General features: G+C 40.6%; 1 protein-coding gene across 6 annotated transcripts in view; it reads left to right on the top strand.

The window, feature by feature from the left end:
• LOC121928362 (CUB and sushi domain-containing protein 3) overlaps window positions 1-16,779 on the top strand; it is an 810,382-nt gene that overhangs the window by 543,464 nt on the left and 250,139 nt on the right. For all 6 annotated transcript variants that reach the window (XR_006103494.1, XM_042462948.1, XM_042462947.1 and 3 more), the window contains 2 exons: window positions 5,750-5,853; window positions 10,100-10,212. Coding sequence is in view for 5 of the 6 variants with exons in the window: in XM_042462948.1 (XP_042318882.1) it covers window positions 5,750-5,853; window positions 10,100-10,212 (217 nt within the window). In the remaining variant the exon portion in view is untranslated. The remainder of the gene's footprint in view (window positions 1-5,749; window positions 5,854-10,099; window positions 10,213-16,779) is intronic.

Genomic DNA, 16,779 nt, shown 5'->3' with positions numbered 1-16,779 from the left:
AGAAAAAAGCTGCAAAATATTTTTGTTGTTGTTAACTGCCTTCACATCGATCTTGACCCATGGTGACCCTATGGATGAAACATCTCCACCCTCTTCCCCCAGCCCTCTACTGATCTGCCCAGCTCCTGCAAAGTCATATTCATAGTATCTTTAATAATGTCAATCCATCTAGCATGTGCACTTCCTCTCTTTCTACTTCCCTCCACCTTTCCCAGCATTATTGTCTTTACGAACAATTCATGCCTTCTCATGATGTGTCCAAAGTATGACAGTCCAAGTCTTGTCATCTTGGCTTCTAGGGATATTTCTGGCTTGATCTGCTCTAGGATCCATTTGGTTGTCCTTTTGGCTGTCCATGGAATCCTCAGCATTCTTCTCTAGCACCACTTCTCAAATGAGTGGATTTTCCTCCTATCTTCTTTCTTGACTCTCCAGCTCTCACATCCATACATGGCAATAAGGAATACAATGGCTTGTATCATTCTGACTTTTGTGCTGAGTTGTATGTCTTTGTATTTTACGATCTTATCAAGTTCTTTCATAGTCACCCTCCCTATTCTTAATCTTCTTCTGATTTCCTGGCTGCAATCCCCATTACAATCAATGTTTGATCCCAGATATGAGAACTCGTTTATTGTTTCTATTTCCTCATTGTCTAGTTTGAATGTGTGCAAGTTCTCTGCGGTCATTATTTTTTATTTTCTTTATGTTCAACAATAAGTCTACCTTTGTACTTTCTTCTTTGATCTTCCTTAGTAGTTGTTCCAGGCCTGTGAGGTTCTCTGCTAGTATTATGGTGTTGTCAGCATATCTCAGATTGTTTATATTTATTCCTCATATTTTCACTCCTCTTCCATGTCCAAGCTTGCTTTCTAATATGTTCTGCATACCAGTTGAATAGTTAGGGTGATTGGATGCAGCCTTGTCTGACTCTTTTTGCCAATTGGGAACCATTTTGTTCTTCCGTGTTCTGTCCTGACAGCCTCTTGTCCTGAGTACAGATTCCTCATCAGGACTATCAGGTGTGTTGGCACTCCCATGTCTTTAAGGGCTTTCCATAGCCTTTCATGATCTATGCAGTCAAAGGCTTTGCTATAATCTATAAAACACATGATGATTTTCTTTTGGAACTGCCTGCTATGCTCCATTAGCCATACTATTTTTGCAATGTAATCCCTGGTGCCTCTTCCTTCCCTGAACTCTGCTTGGTCCTCTGGGATTTCTCTCTCCATGTATGGTTGGAGCCTAGGGTGTGGTACAGACCACCCCTTTGGCACGGCCTGCACCCACCCCTTTTCGCTCTGCATTGGGGCCAGGGCAGCCTCACTGGCAACCCTGTGCCCACAATCTGGAGTTTTTCCAGACTGCGGAGAAGCAGCAAAATGCCACTTCTCCCTGGCATGGCAAAGGGGTGTCCTTGGGGCTTCATGCCCCCAGACACCCTGGGAGCCACAGCCTTGGGAGAAAGAGGCCAGCCGGCCCCTTTCTCCTTGGCATTGTTCCTGCAGGAACGATACACCTAGTGAAAAGGAGCTCCATTATGGAGCTCCTTCCCACACTACAGCCAAGCCACCGTAAGCGGCCTGGGCAGCGTGGAGACATCACGCGCCCCATGTGAATGGCGCCATTTAACAATGGTGCTGTACACATGAACTAGCGTTAGGGAACGTGCAGTTGAAGTGTACTCCCTAACCCTAGAATTGGTGCCAGTACTCCACTTAATGGTGGTCTGTACCGCACCAAGGTTACAGAATTTTGAGCTTGATTTCACTTGCATGGGAGATTAGTGCTGTGATTCTACAGTTGCTGCAGTCTGTTGTGTCTCATTTTTGTGGATGGGGATGTGTATTGATTGCGTCCAATCTTTTGGCCATCATTTTTTTTTCTATATCTGTTGACATATGTTGGTTAGCAGAAGAGTTGACTCTGTCAATGTGGATTGCAGCAGTTCTATTGGAATATCATCTGTTCCTGGAGTCTTTTTTTTTTTTTTTTTTGGCCATTTCCTTTATTGAAACTTCCACTTCAGTTTTTTAGAATTTGGGGTTCATCTTCACATGGCTCTTCATTTCATCTCTTTTATATAACCCTTCTGTGTATTGCATCCATTTTTTTATTACTTCCTGGTCCTGAATTATGTTATTTTTATTGTCGTAGAACGACCTGGTCCTTAGTTTGAAATTTCTCTTGATTTCTTGAATCTTGTGAGATAGATCTCTCATTCTTTCCTTTTTGTTGTTGTCTTCTATTCTTCTACATTTGTTGTTGTAGTAATTTTCCTTATCTTTGCCCACTAGCCATTGTACTGTTGCATTCATGGTTGTCAGTTTATTTCTATCTCCTTTTTGTTTTGTTTCTCTTCTTTCCTTTATTGCTTGTAGTGTTTTATCTGTTATCCATGGTTCCCTAACTTTCCTTTTGTCTGTTGGAAGTGTCTTTATGCATTCTTCTTTTATTATGTTCCTGTCTTCAAACCAAAGCTCTTCTGGTTCAAGATCTATTATTCTTAGCACTGAAAATCTGTTCCTTATATTGTCAATTAATTCTGTGGAAATATTATTTAAATCATATTTTGGTATGATGATTGGTTTTGTTCTCTTCTTGAGTGTTACTTTTATTTTTGAAATGATGTGTGCCATAATCAGCACATGGTCTAGTTTTGGTGACCAGCAGGGAGCTTAACCATCTTTTACTTCCAATTATGTAATCTGTTTGGTTTTTGTTTCGGCCATCTGGTAATGTTCGTTTATATAAACTTTTCTGTGGTTGTATGAAAAATGTGTTTGCAATGAATTGGTTGGTGGCTTCACAGAAATCTATCAGATGTTCAGATGTTTAATTTCTTTTGACTACTCAAAATCTGCCTATTGTTTTTAATACTTCTTTACTTCCAATCTTTGCATTCCAATCTTCAATAATCAGGTTGACATCTTGAGTTGGTATATTGTCAATTTCTTCCTGTACTTCTTTGTAAAATCTATCAATTTCTTCTTATTCTGCCTCAGTGATTGGTGCATATACTTGAATTATGGTGATATTCATAGGTTTCCCGTGGAGCCTTATTAAGATGATTCGGTCTGACTTTGTATTTTACCCTCTGACTGCTTTTGCAACATCTTTTCTTAATATGAAAGCCACCTCATTTCTTTTTGTCTTTTCATTCCCTAAGTAGATGTTCCCTGTGTGGTTGTCTGATTCAAAGTGGCCCATTCCTGTCCATTTTAACTTACTCACCCCCAGTACTGCTATGCTGATGGATTACATTTTCATTTTCACTATGTCTAGCTTCCCTTGGCTCATGCTTCCCACATTCCATGTCCCTATTTTATGTGTGGTGCTGCTTCTTATGGGGTTTCTCTTACTGAGAGTGTTTCCTGCTTGCTTCATCATTTTTAACTGCCCTTAGCTAATCTTGTAAGTGTGTTTTCCTTTAGCTCCTATCTCTCTCTCTGCGAGTTCTCTTGTCCTGTGTGTGTGACAGTTGTGATGTCTCCTCATAGGGTTTTCTAGGTGGGAGGTTACACAAGGAGGACCACCTACACTTCCCTGTGCACAGTGCTAATAATAGTTAGCTGTGATGTCACTGCTGTTCTTCACTTTAGTGACACCCACCACTACTGCTGCTGTCCAGTAGTTGTTTTCCTATGTCATTCTCCCCCCCCCCCATTATTGTTAAATTGATAGTTTCCCTACCCTTCTCCTCCCTCCTTTTCCTTTCCCTCCTCATGTCCTTCTTTACTTTAGTCTCTCATATGTCTTCTGGCCCTTGTTTGATTTTCCTTGTCCATCCTCTCTGTTTTCTCCTCTCCTCCCTCTGAAAAGTGTGTGTGTGTGGGGTGGGGGTGGGTGGGCTGAGATGGTCTGTACCAGGGCTGAGATGGACTCACATGAATGGCTTTTCCCTTCCTCTTCCTCCCAACTGTTTCTCCTCTTCTCCCGCTGGAAGGCAGGGCTGGGTGGGCTGAGATGGTCTGTGCCAGGGCTGAGATGGACTCACATGGATGGCTTTTCCCTTCCTCTTCCTCCCAACTGTTTCTCCTCTCCTCCCGCTGGAAGGCAGGGCTGGGTGGGCTGAGATGGTCTGTGCCAGGGCTGAGATGGACTCACATGGCTGGGAGGGGATTAGATGGAGTCCCTCCCCCCCCACCTTTCCTTGCTGTTCCTTGCTGCTTCCTCAGGCTTCTTCAAGATGGGGAGGAGGTTAGATGGCATCTTCTCCCCACCTCTCCTTGCTTCTTATACTATATTAAAGTAAGATAGTGGACTGTGCAAAAAAACATGTTATGATAAATTTCTGAATACAGCCAAGTTATATCTAAAATTATACATGTTTGTTATTCAACAAAATAAAGACAAGTATATCTGATGGTTAATCACAAACAAACTATATTATAATGTGTTTTAAACAAACTAGAAATAAATAAATTGAAGTTCCATACAAGTAGATAATCAAACCATCCACAAGCAAAGAAGATGCATGTTCATACATCAATATCACAGCCAAAATCCTACCCTCTGACCATGTTGATTTTTTTCCAGAAAAAAGTGGAGTCTATTGGGATAAATTCTGTATTGTCATTATTGTTTCTGCGTGACTTCAAGTTGTTTCCTACTTATATCAAACCTAAAATGAAACTCTCACAGGGCTTTCTGAGGGTGAAAGTATGTGACTTGTCCAAAATCAACCAGTGTGTTTCTATGGCTCGGAGGTGATTTGAATCCTGGTCTCCAGAGTCACTGTCTTTCAAACCACTAAATAAACAATGGCCCTCTTCAGATGGGCCTTTGTGGTGCGCCCGTCACATGCTAGGGGTTGGCTGAGGGCGCACCGCCCATACTGGCCTCACCCCTAGCATATGACAGGGCATCAAAATGGCGGTGCCCTGTACACATGGGTGCTGCCATTTTGATATGACAGATGCTTAGTGTCCACATGTCCCAGCGTCATTGTGACACCACAAGTGCACCATTGGTGCACTGCAGTGTCACAAACGTGCCACAAGAAGAACCCGCTTTTTAAGGGTTCTTTTTGCTGCTTGAGGGAGCCGCGCAGTTTGTCCACTGCAGCTCCCTAGTGCAGGCAAAAGAAGGCATGGATAGACCGCCCTTTTTGGTAGTCTGTATCCCACCAATCAAACAGCTTCATTTATATACTGCTTCATACTGAACTAACAGTAAGTAGTTTACAACTGTAAGCTAATTGCCCCCAACAAGCTGAGTACTCATTTTAGCGACCTCAGAAGGATGCAAGCCTGAGTCAAGCTTAAGCCCCTTTAGCTGGGACTGAACTCGCAACCTTATGATTCTGAGTGAGTGGCTGAAGTACAGGCATTTAACCACTGTGCCACCAGAGCTATGCCACACTGGATCAAGTTCTGTATGCATGTCTGGAAATGAAAAAGTATGTATATATCAAATGAAAATGATATTTCCTTGAAGACAGATGCATAGTAAAAGTGTTACTTTTTCACTTTCCTCTAAGTTATATAAAAAGGTAAAACTTTTAAATTGGAATATTCATCTTAGGGGTTGTCTTTTGCTGCTGGGGTAACAAGTATTTCCCCATATTTCCATTAGTATTTTCCCCCTGGATATATTATTCATGTATATAAATAAAACACAGGTTTAATGTATTTTTCCTAAATAACAATAAGCCCTTTTCTGGATTTCATGTGTCTATGTGATACTGTTGATAAATAAGATCAATGTAGATGATTCAAGCATTTATTCTTTCTTTCCCCACTTCCAGGTTATTCAGATTAATTTTGAAGAATTTGACCTGGAGATTGGCTATGACACTCTCACAATCGGTGATGGAGGAGAAGTGGGTGATCCCAGAACTGTCCTTCAAGTGTAAGTGTTCATAATTTCTAAACTATTTATTATTCTTTTCCTTATCTTCCTTCTGCATAAGTGGCATTTATGAGAGTATAAAAATATTTCGACTATGGCTATTGCTGTTCACTACTTTTTTCACCTGCTTGCCATTTGACATCACTCTTAGGATTTGTGTTGATGTCATGTTCCATCAAGTCGGCTTTGAGCTATGAATGAGAAACATTTTAAAGATCCTATTATTAATTCCCATATGGATATTTATTTATTATATTAATTTGGATCCCACTTATCTCCCATAACTGGATTCCCAAGCGGTTTACACTCTAAATATGTACAATTAAAAACTTACAAAAACACAATTAAAAATTTAGAACAGTGACAACTAAAATGGAATTAAATTATTGCAATATTAAAACAGATTATTTGTTTAAAAATAGAATACAATTAAAAAGATAAAAGCACTTAAAAACCATACATGTTAAAACAGCACAGTACCCTCAGGATATTTTTTTTAAAGTTATCTGTTTTAAATGCCTGTCTTAACAAAAAGGTCTTAGCCAGATGCTGGAAGTACAACAAAGAGGGAGTTCCAGAGTCTAGGGGCAGCCACTGAGAAGGCCCTCTCTTACATCCCTACCAGCTGTGCTTGCAATGGTGGTGGGACTGAGAGAAGGGCCTCTCTTGAGGATCTTAGCGCCTGGGGCAGTTTATACAGGGAGATGCAGTCTGCCAAATAGCCTCGACCTGAGCCATATATGGTTTTATCAGTCATACCCAGCACTTTGAATTGTGCCCAGAAACAAACTACCAGCAAGTGGAGCTGTTTCAATAGAGGCATTGTGTGTTCTCTGTAACTTGCCTGGCTGCAGCTCTTTGGACAGCTGAATTTTCCAAACACTCATCAAAGGCAGCCCCAAGTAGAGCACAATATAGCAGTCTAAACAGGATGTAACCAAGGCATGTACTTCTGAGGCCAGATCTGGCATCTCAAGGAATGGGTGCAGCTAGTGCACAAGTTTTAAATGTGCAAAAGTATTCCTGGTCATTGCAGTGACCTGGTCCTCCAGCTTCAAAGCTGAGTGCAGGAGCACTCCCAAACTGCAAACCTGTGTTTACAGGGGGGAGTGTTGCCTCATCTAACACAGGCTGGATCCCTGTCCTCTGATATGCCTTCCAAGTGACTGGATTTAACTTTCAATTTGTTTGCCCTCATTCAGTCCATTACTGATGACAGACACTGATTTAGGACCAGGACAGCCTCCTTGAATTGAGGTGGAAAGAGGTAGTAGAGTTGGGTGTCATCCACAGATTGGTGGCACCTTACCCCAAAACTCCAGACAACCTCTCCCAGTGGTTTCATGTTTATGTTAAATAGCACCACCTTCTGGGTCCTCACCTCCAGGAAGGAACAGAACCACTTGTAAAACAATACTTCCTAGTCCCATCCCAGAGAGGCAGCCCAGAACCATACCATGGTTGATGGTACTGAAAGTCATGGAGAGTTCCAGCAGAACTAACAGGGAAATACTTTGTCCAGTTCCCTGCATAGGCCATCCACCAAGGCGACCAAGGTTGTCTCTGTTCCATACCCAGGTCTAGATGAACCCCTGGAGTTGGGAAGCCACCACACATTCTAATACCTTGCCTGAAAATGCCCAAATGCCCCCAAACTGACTGATAATAATCCATTATAGTGGGATTCAGGGATGACTTTTCCGACAAAGGTCTCACAACTCCCCTTTAGGCAAGTTGGACTGCTGCCTTGTTATAGGGATGCTTTGATTACCTCTTTTATTCATTCAGCCCATTAAATAAATTCAGCCAGTTTGTTTCATAAAGATCAAGTAGACAGAACATATTGTAAAGAACAAAAATAACTTTCTGGCCTTGCATCGCACATTTTAGTGCAAATATTAAGACACAAATAGTGTTCAATTCAGCAAGTATTGCAGAATGTCATGCCACAAGTCCACTTCAAAGAGGGTCATGACATGCAGCTGTTAATAAAATGCTGTAGTATATAAAAAGCCACATGTTAAATTCATAAAATATATAGTGGTTTATTTGGATGATTTTAAAGTGATTTCACTGTGGAATTTATCTCAACTGGGACAAACATCCAGAGAGTCTTCATATTTGAAAGTATTCTTCCTAGGCAATGGCTTTGGCTTCAGGTAGGAATGCCTCCCAGTATTTTATCAGCTGCTGTTGTGTTTGCACTAATGATTCCAAATACTTGATTATAACAGTTTTGAAGTCTCTGACACGTTCTTTCTCAAATCTTCCTACTTCTTTGGCCAGAGGGGGGCCAAGAAGGACAAGGGTCCAACACACATGTGTTGGCTCTCACCTCTCCAAGGATCCTACATCATCAGGCTGTACAAATTGAAACATATCCATTAACACTAGACAAACAGATGCTAAGGTTACATCTACTGGCACTGAATCAGCTACAGCATCCAAGTCAGAGTGGATCTGAGTGACTTTATCTACAAAGTCATTATTCTCACACATTATTATTCTCAGAGATAACAGTGTCTTGTAGCATCTTAAAAAATAGTGCATTTGTAACAGCTCAATGGCTTTTAGAAACAGTTGCATATACATCTGAGGAAGTGGCCTGTATTCCATGAAAGTAATTTTGTGTGTGTGTGTGTGTGTACATGCTTGCACACATGTGTTTGTCTAAAAAGACACTATACTTGTATTGTTTTGGACCCGTAGATTAGCTTTGTAAATTCTGATAATGACCAGTTGGTGTTGCAATAGTTCAAGTGGAATGGTTGCTGTTAGGTGACAGTTGAGAGAGAAGAAGAGCTAAAGGCAGATGATCTCTCAACAGAGTCAGTGGAATCACCCTGGTCTCTCTCTCAGTCTCTCCCCCCCCCCCTTCTGTAACCTGAAACATTTAATTATTTTTAGAATGAATTTTCCTTTTTTGGAAACAGTCCTAAATTGTAAGAACCCCAATGGAGCTTACTGTTCTGTACTTAAATCTTAGTGCTTTGGTGCTGAAAATGAAATGGCATGTGAGAAGATAAGCTACAATGCAAGCATACTCTTCTTCAGGGAGAGGAGCAATGTGATCTGCTGAACTATTGATCACAACATGACAAGTGCTATTACATTAAGCTGCTGAGCTTGGATACTGGGATTGTGGAGACGAAATATATAATAGACTAGCTTTTTCAAATAACCTTCTTACATTCTTACAGTGGCCAGGCCACACCAGTGGTAACTTTTATGCGTGAAGAGAACGAGGCAGTTTTGGATCTACTTTGGAGGTGGGCAACTGCCTTAGATGTGGCAGCCAATTTTCACATAGGACACATTTATGCTGCATCTATGCTGCAGAAATAATCCAATTTGAACTGCTCTGGGGCCACAACAAACTACCATTCCCAGTATTTCATAGCATTGAACCATAGCAGTTAAAATGGTGTCAGAATGAATTACTTCTGCAGTGTAGATGCAGCCCAAGATATGGTACCATAATTCATGCAACATTCAATTTATGGCTGGTTTGTGGCCACTTTTAATTTAAGAAAGGTGGTTGTGAAGAAGATGTAAGTTGCTACAATTAGAGGTGGTTTTACTAGTGTGTGGTGTGTAGTTCTTTTGGTGTAAAATGTTTTTTGAAAATTGTATGGTTTCCCCCCCAGGGTATCTTGTGGCTTTGTAGAATGGTGGGTTTATAAGGTCTGCAAAAGTAGGTTCCAGAGATTACACTTCCCTTACTTCAGACTTGATGCAGCTGGTCAGATACAGGGAAACTCTAGTGATACTGAAAGTTTATGCGATTGTCAGTAGAATTCCCCTACAGATCTTTCTGCTTAAAATAAAGCCATTGATATATCCGGATGGAGACAGACTTTACATTAAGGAGGGATCTATTATGTCTGGCCTTGGTCCCAATATGAATCCTCATGCACACAAGATAAACCAATTAATGACTGAAATGTCACAATTTTATTATTAAAACCAGTTCTTTCCTTAAGTACTAAGCAGCTTTTGTTTTAGCTTTAAGTATCAGTTCATAGAACTGTGCAAAATTATCCTCATGGCAATGCTTGGTTATGCAGAACTCAAAGATTTCCAGCTGGCAGCATTTCTCCTGATGACTTTCTTTTAAAATGCCATTGCTGCTATAATGTTGTAGTCCTTAAAGTGTTGTAATCAAGATCTCTTACTTGCTTTTTAGTATCTCTTTATTTGAAGTCAGTTCTCAAGCTAATGAAGTTATTATTTTGTGTATGATTAGGTTAACAGGAAGCTTCGTGCCAGATTTAATTGTCAGCATGAACAATCAGATGTGGCTGCACCTTCAAACTGATGAAAGTGTAGGCTCAATTGGCTTCAAAGTTAACTACAAAGGTAACTATAATCTATCAGATGCATTTAAAAGGAATCTTGGCTTTGACTCTGCAACAAATATTAAAAGTCTGTTTTACTGCATAGCTATGAAGATATATTTAATTATAAACAGAGCTTTTCCAGAGACACAATTCTATAATCCAACTAATTTATGCTGTTACATTAACCTAAACACTGATGTGAATCTCTGCTTACGATTTCACTGTTTTCTCCTTGAAAAGTTTAGCAATAGGACAAGACTGAAAAGTTGTCTTTTAAATGTTTGTTATATGTGATCTCAGATGACTAAAGGATAACTTGACAAAAATAAGAAGGAATGTGATGCTTGCACAAATGCTGGGAGCATTTATTTTTCACTATAGAACTACATTCTAAAGACTATGACATATTTTTCTCTTAGAAAGATGAGCCATGAGCAGTGTTGTAAACATTACTGGAAACAAGCCTATTTCCCCCCTATAGTATAGATGCTGATGTACAGAAGGAACAGTAGAAAGAGACCTGTAAGATTTGCTTCTAAACAGCAGTGTGAATTATTGATCCTTGGCAGTGTACCTGGCTGTATTTCCTTCTCTTTCCATTGCTAGAAGCTTGTGGGCATATATATTTCTCCTTGTTCAGAATGTAAAAGCTATATTGATGACTGGTAACAACTGTTAAGTCAGGATCACAATTCTTAAAGCAACCAGTCTTGAAAACAAGTTGGTGAATCTGGGGAACAATATTAAATACACTCTATTCCATCATGTCTTAAGAGAAGAAAATGGGTTTGGATGCTGTTTTTATCCAGGCTACAGCAAATAAGGCTAGAATTCTAAGGGGAAAATATCAGATAGTGTCTGTTCCCAAAGCATAGGCTGAATTGCTGCACTAAAATCTATATGTTGAAAACTGATTAATGCTTATATTGTTATATTTACCTCAAAACTTGGGGTAATTGTTTTCCCCAAGAATTCTCTGTTACTGAAGTGAAGCCACATTTCTATTTCTCAATTCCTAGAATGTGTCTGAAGTAGTGATTGTTAGAATATTTGAAAATATAAGAAAAATGATAAAGGAAGTGTTTCCTAAGTTTTGATAAAGTGTGATGAGAAAACTGAATTGAATCCTCATAATCTGGAACTTATTTTATACAAGATTTGCATTGGTTGTTTTACACAGATGAAGGCCTGTTACAGACTGCCAAAATAAAGCTGGTTCGGGTCTCTTTGGAGGTATGCTGTTTAAATGATGCATGCACCCTAAGAATCCAGAAGCTGCACCAAAGCTGCCCTCCATGAGTCAACAGTGTGATGCTGTAACTAAAAAGGCCAATTCAATTTTAGGCTGCATCAATAAAAATATAGTGTCTAGATCAAGGGAAGTAATAGTGCCACTCTATTCTGCTTTGGTCAGGCCCCACCTGGAATACTGTGTCCAGTTCTGGGCACCACAATTCAAAAAGGATGTTGAAAAACTTGAGCGTGTCCAAAGGAGGGTGACTAAAATGGTGAAGGGTCTGGAAACCATGTCCTATGAGGAACGCCTTAGGGAGCTGGGGGTGTTTAGCCTGGAGAAGAGAAGGTTAAGAGGTGATATGATAGCCCTGTTTAAATACTTGAAGGGATGTCATATTGAGGAGGGAGCAGGCTTGTTTTCTGCTGCTCCAGACACTAGGACCCGGAGCAATGGATGCAAGCTCCAGGAAAAGAAATTTCAACTCAACATTAGGAGGAGCTTCTTGACAGTAAGGGCTGTTTGACAGTGGAACACACTCTTCCCTTGGAGTGTGGTGGAGTCTCCTTCCTTAGAGGTCTTTAAACAGAGGCTGGATGGCCATCTGTCGGGGATGCTTTGATTGAGAGTTCCTGCATGGCAGGGGGGTTGGACTGGATGGCCCTTGTGGTCTCTTCCAACTCTACGATTCTATGGGTCTATGGGTCTATGGGTCCAGTGCTTAGGAGTGGAGTATGGCTTTGGCATGACTTTCGGACTCTTTGGACCCATGCATCATTTAAATAGCATACCTCCAAAGAGACCCGAAGCAGCTTTATTTTGGCAGTCTGTAACAGGCCTTAACAACCTTTTCTGTGCTAAATAACCTGTTTTTCATCCATGTGCAAAAAAAGGTGCTGAACTGTGAATAGTGTGCAGTTTCCAAATGCTTTCTCATAGCGAGGGGAAAAATACTAAAATTACCCATCAGTTCCTTTGAGAAAGAAAAAAAATAAGTAAGAATTACATCCCTGTGTGAGGTATTGAACATATATGCCCCTTAGTCCTATTTCTTTCTGGTTGGGGAAGTAAAAAAGTTTTGATTGTTACTTTAATTAAAAACAACAAGAAGAATCCAACATAATTATGTCTATAGAAAACTTTTTAACAAGTTTGATGTGAATCAATTTGTTTGTCTTTGTTTTTTTGTCTTTCAAATTGTAAATCTACAAATTACATTGGATGCAATTCTATATATTTTTATTTGGGAGTAAAGTCCTACTCTACTCAGTAAGTGTCATGTCTGATAGATAATTCAAGAATTGTACTTCAAAAGCTTTAGTTATTATTGTGTTGGTAACATGCGTACTTTTGTCTGGGAACACACTGAAATCCCATGGTGGCATGGGATGTAGAAGTGATAAGTATCTTTTGAAAAGCTGGGTTAACTAACCACATAATGATCTACAATTAAATGTGTTTTTTTTCCTTACTATGCACATTTTTCTTCCCAAACATGATTACTTATATCATTTGTCTGATGTCCCAAAGACATCTTTCAGAAGACCAAAAGAGAACTTTCATATTTATCCAGGACAATACAAAACTATGGCCCAAAACAGATGGGTAGGAAAGAGTAGCTTCCGTCTGCTTCTGTGGTGGGAAGTGCAGATGACGCTCATGCCTGGAGTGGCCTGATGCTGTTCTGCTTCTAACTAAGGTGGCCCGAAGTTGGCCAACAAAGGAGTGCAGAAAAAGTGCTTCTTGCCAGCTGCCTATTTAGAGCTGCAGCTGTATCTGGCTCTAGGACTGCAGTGTCCAGTCATTGTGGTCCCATGCTAATCAGAGTTAACTTAGGCTGGAGTGGCCAAAGGCCACTCCACGCTGCTGATCTGCTTCACCTCTTATTTACCATAGCCAGCATTACCTTTAGGCATTACCTTTAGGCAGAATGAGGAAGCTGCAGCAGACAACAGATTGCAGGAATAGCAAGCCATGAAAAGCTATTGGAAAGCAGTCTGCATGTCACATAGCTTGCACTAAGCCTCTGAAGCTAGGCTTCTCTTTTAAAGGAAGATGTTTCTTAGCTAGGCTTGAAATGATATTTAACAATCAGCTTGATTAGTTTCTCTCTATAAAATTGGGAGGAGGGCCTGTTTTAGAGAGAGCTACTTATGGTTTGTTAGGTCCATCACAATTCGTGTAAACATTGTGGTCATTGGTGACAACATTTGACAGTTTTGGTAATGAAATTAATTTGTAAATAAACTTTAAACAAAAGTCAGTTTTCAGATTACTTGATTTAAATTGACTTAAATTGGTTCTTTGTCATCCTAGAGAGAACAGATGAATGGAGTACTCCAGGATTCTGTTCTGGACCTAATATTGTTATGCATCATTATAAATGACTTGGGCCCAAACAGGTCAAAAGATGCAGCTTCTGGATGTTTTGGGGCATGGCCTTCAGATGATGCATGCCACCAAAGTAGCCAGAAGCTGCTCTGAGGCTGCAAAAGGCAGCCTGAAGCCACTAGAAAAAGGAGTGGCATAAACCTGCTCGTGCCAGTGGTTGCCACAGTCCCAGGCTGATCGTGGGCTGGTTCTTGCCACCTGTCTGCTTTGCCCCTTAGTTGATACAATAGGGGTCCCATTTTCTAGGCATTTTCTAAATGAGGGGTATTGTTGTTGTTGATGATGATGGTGATCAGAAGATGCTGTAGATCATGCCTCTGTCTTATTATCTAATTCAGTAATTAAATTAAGCCTGAGAAGTATTAGTTAAAATATTATAATGAAATAAGGACTTTGGGGCGAAACAGACGGCTCTGAAATGACGGCTTCATGCTTCCCCTTTCAGCACCAGATTGGGCCAACAGCAACCACACACCATGCCCCTGATATGGCAGTTTGCTATTCTAAAAAGATACAGTGAAATGCCGCTCCTTTTTAGAGTGGCAAAAAGCTGCCCTTGCTGCTATAGTAGCAGTTTTTTGGCATTTCTTTGAGGCACCACGTCTAAACACTGCACTAAAGATCTGGTATGATGCCATCTACTGTGTGGGCAGGTGGGCAGTGTGATGCCAGCATTAGGATGGAGTAGGGGCATGCGATGTGTGGTCACCATGCCTCCACTCTCCCCCAATGGCAGCGTTTCTTGCCAGTCTGTAGAGACTTTTAGTTCAGCAGCATTTATGAAGAATATCTTATGGTGTTCCTGGCAAAATAAATGATTCAGAAATTTTATTTAATTCATGTTCTAGAGAGGAGAGTTGGAATAATTTGTTCATTTCTTAATCATACAGTGTTGTTGTTTTTTTGCAGTTAAAAAGTGGTGTAGCAGATATATTGCTTTCATTTGTGAGGTAAAAAAAAGGCTCCTGTGCTACACACATTTGTTGCTACTGAAATGTTCTCCTGATAGATGAGTGGCAATTGACTGGGGGAAACAGAAAGCATCTGGCATGCATCAGAAAGAAAGAAAAATGAAAAGACTTGGAGGGAAGCATTGCTGGTGAGCTGAAGATTTCCTATTGTGTTCTCTCAAGTTTCCCCATCAGCCAGCCTGGGAATTGCTTGACATGATTTCACAGGAACAGCTCCTCCTTCATTTTCTCATTATATTTGAGCTGCCTCCCATGAGGTGATGCTACTGAGCCCTAGGACCACTTTTCTGTCTACATACAGTAGTACCAGGAGTGACATGTCAGCAGCGCATATTTTCAGCATAGAAGCTGGAGTGAGAGCAAGGCAAGCATTTGCAAAACTGAACAGGCTTTTGCATATAGCACATGATTTTCCTGCCGTGCCTGCATGCATAAAAGGAGTTGCAACATGTGTTCCCTCCACATGTAAGGAGGAAGGAAGTGCATTGTACTTTGAAAATCAAATGCCTGTATATGTTGAAATGCCACCTGGTTTCATTTTCTGAATGTTTGAGCTTATTTCCTAACAACAGGGGGAAAAAATAAGTAGTATAAAACAAAGTTTAAGCTATGTGGGGTGCAGCACCAGAAAACACTGTTTTAATTACTTGAAGGCAGGCTTTGTAAGAAGCAGTCAGCTGCCTAAAGAACCGAGTGACTGAGTAGAATAATACCTTTACTCCCAGTTCTCGGTCTCTGCTGCCTTTCCAGTGTATGCATGCTTCCTTTTCAGGGTTAGAAAAGTGTGCATAGATTTACAGCAAAATTTGTAATGGTAAATAGTGTGTGGCCTGAAACTTTGCCAGGGACATTAAATTTGATTTTTGGTTGTATTTGTTTTAGTGGAGTGCACCTTTACTTGAGAGATGTGAATGTGATGTGATACAATCAGCCCTCGGTATCTGTGGGGGATCTATTCCCCCCCCACTGCCGTGGATACCAAAATCCACTGATATGCAAGTCTGCATTGTCCCCAATGGCAGTGTGGACACATGGCCATGCCACAATTGGGGAAAATGGGACCTGTCTTAACTAACTCCTTCCCTCTCTCCCTCCCAGCTCTGACTGGCAGCAGACAGGTGGGCGGCAAAAAGCTGCCTTTTCTGCCACTGCCACTTCCAATTCTTCCTCCTTCCAGCTTCTTCAACCTTCTCCTCTTCCTCCCTCTTTTTCTTTCTTCTCCTCTTCCTTTTCCTCTTCCTCTGCTTCTTATTTCTCCTCCTCATCCTTCCATCTTCTGCTTCACTGCCTGTTCTTTTCCCTCTTCCTCTTCCTCCTGTTTCTTCTCCCTCCTCCTCCTCTTCCTCTTTCTCCCATCTCTTGCTCCTCCCCTGCCACCGCCTCACCGTGGGCTTGCCATACGCAGATATTTGAATCTGCAGAGGCCAGACTGCATAAAGTGTTTTTCATGTGCTTTACCCCATATCATTAAACAGGCCCCTCAAAAAAAAGGGGGGGGGAATGTGGAACTTCTTTTAAAGAATTCTATGACATTGAATCTGATGCCTTCCTTTTCCTTTATCATTGCTAAGGGATGTAGAACACCATCTGTTCACTATGCAGATCACATATTGAATGTTATTTTTAAGACCGTTGGGTCCAGAGTTGAATATGGTGTGCAACAGGTAATCATTTGGCTAAAAGACTGAATGAATCTGAATAGCATAACTTGTTTAATCCCAGCTGCTCAATTTCTGCTGCCCTTGCAGTGTATGGGATGTGCACTGTAGTTATAGTTGTCTTTGCCTTGATAGTAAAACAAAACAGACTTTAAAATACGTATCTAAAATTAAAAAGATATAAAATCATAATGAACACTGGTTAAATGACTACTTACTACCTTTAAATATCTTTTAAAATTGCATCATAAAATTATTCATTCTCATGATCTGCAGTAATTGACATTCAACTTAGTGCTGGTAGACTGAAGAATATCTATGTTCATCCACAA

Source organism: Sceloporus undulatus, chromosome 4 (genome assembly GCF_019175285.1).
Source record: "Sceloporus undulatus isolate JIND9_A2432 ecotype Alabama chromosome 4, SceUnd_v1.1, whole genome shotgun sequence".
Lineage (NCBI taxonomy): Eukaryota > Metazoa > Chordata > Lepidosauria > Squamata > Phrynosomatidae > Sceloporus > Sceloporus undulatus.
This window is presented reverse-complemented; position numbering and strand designations above follow the sequence as displayed.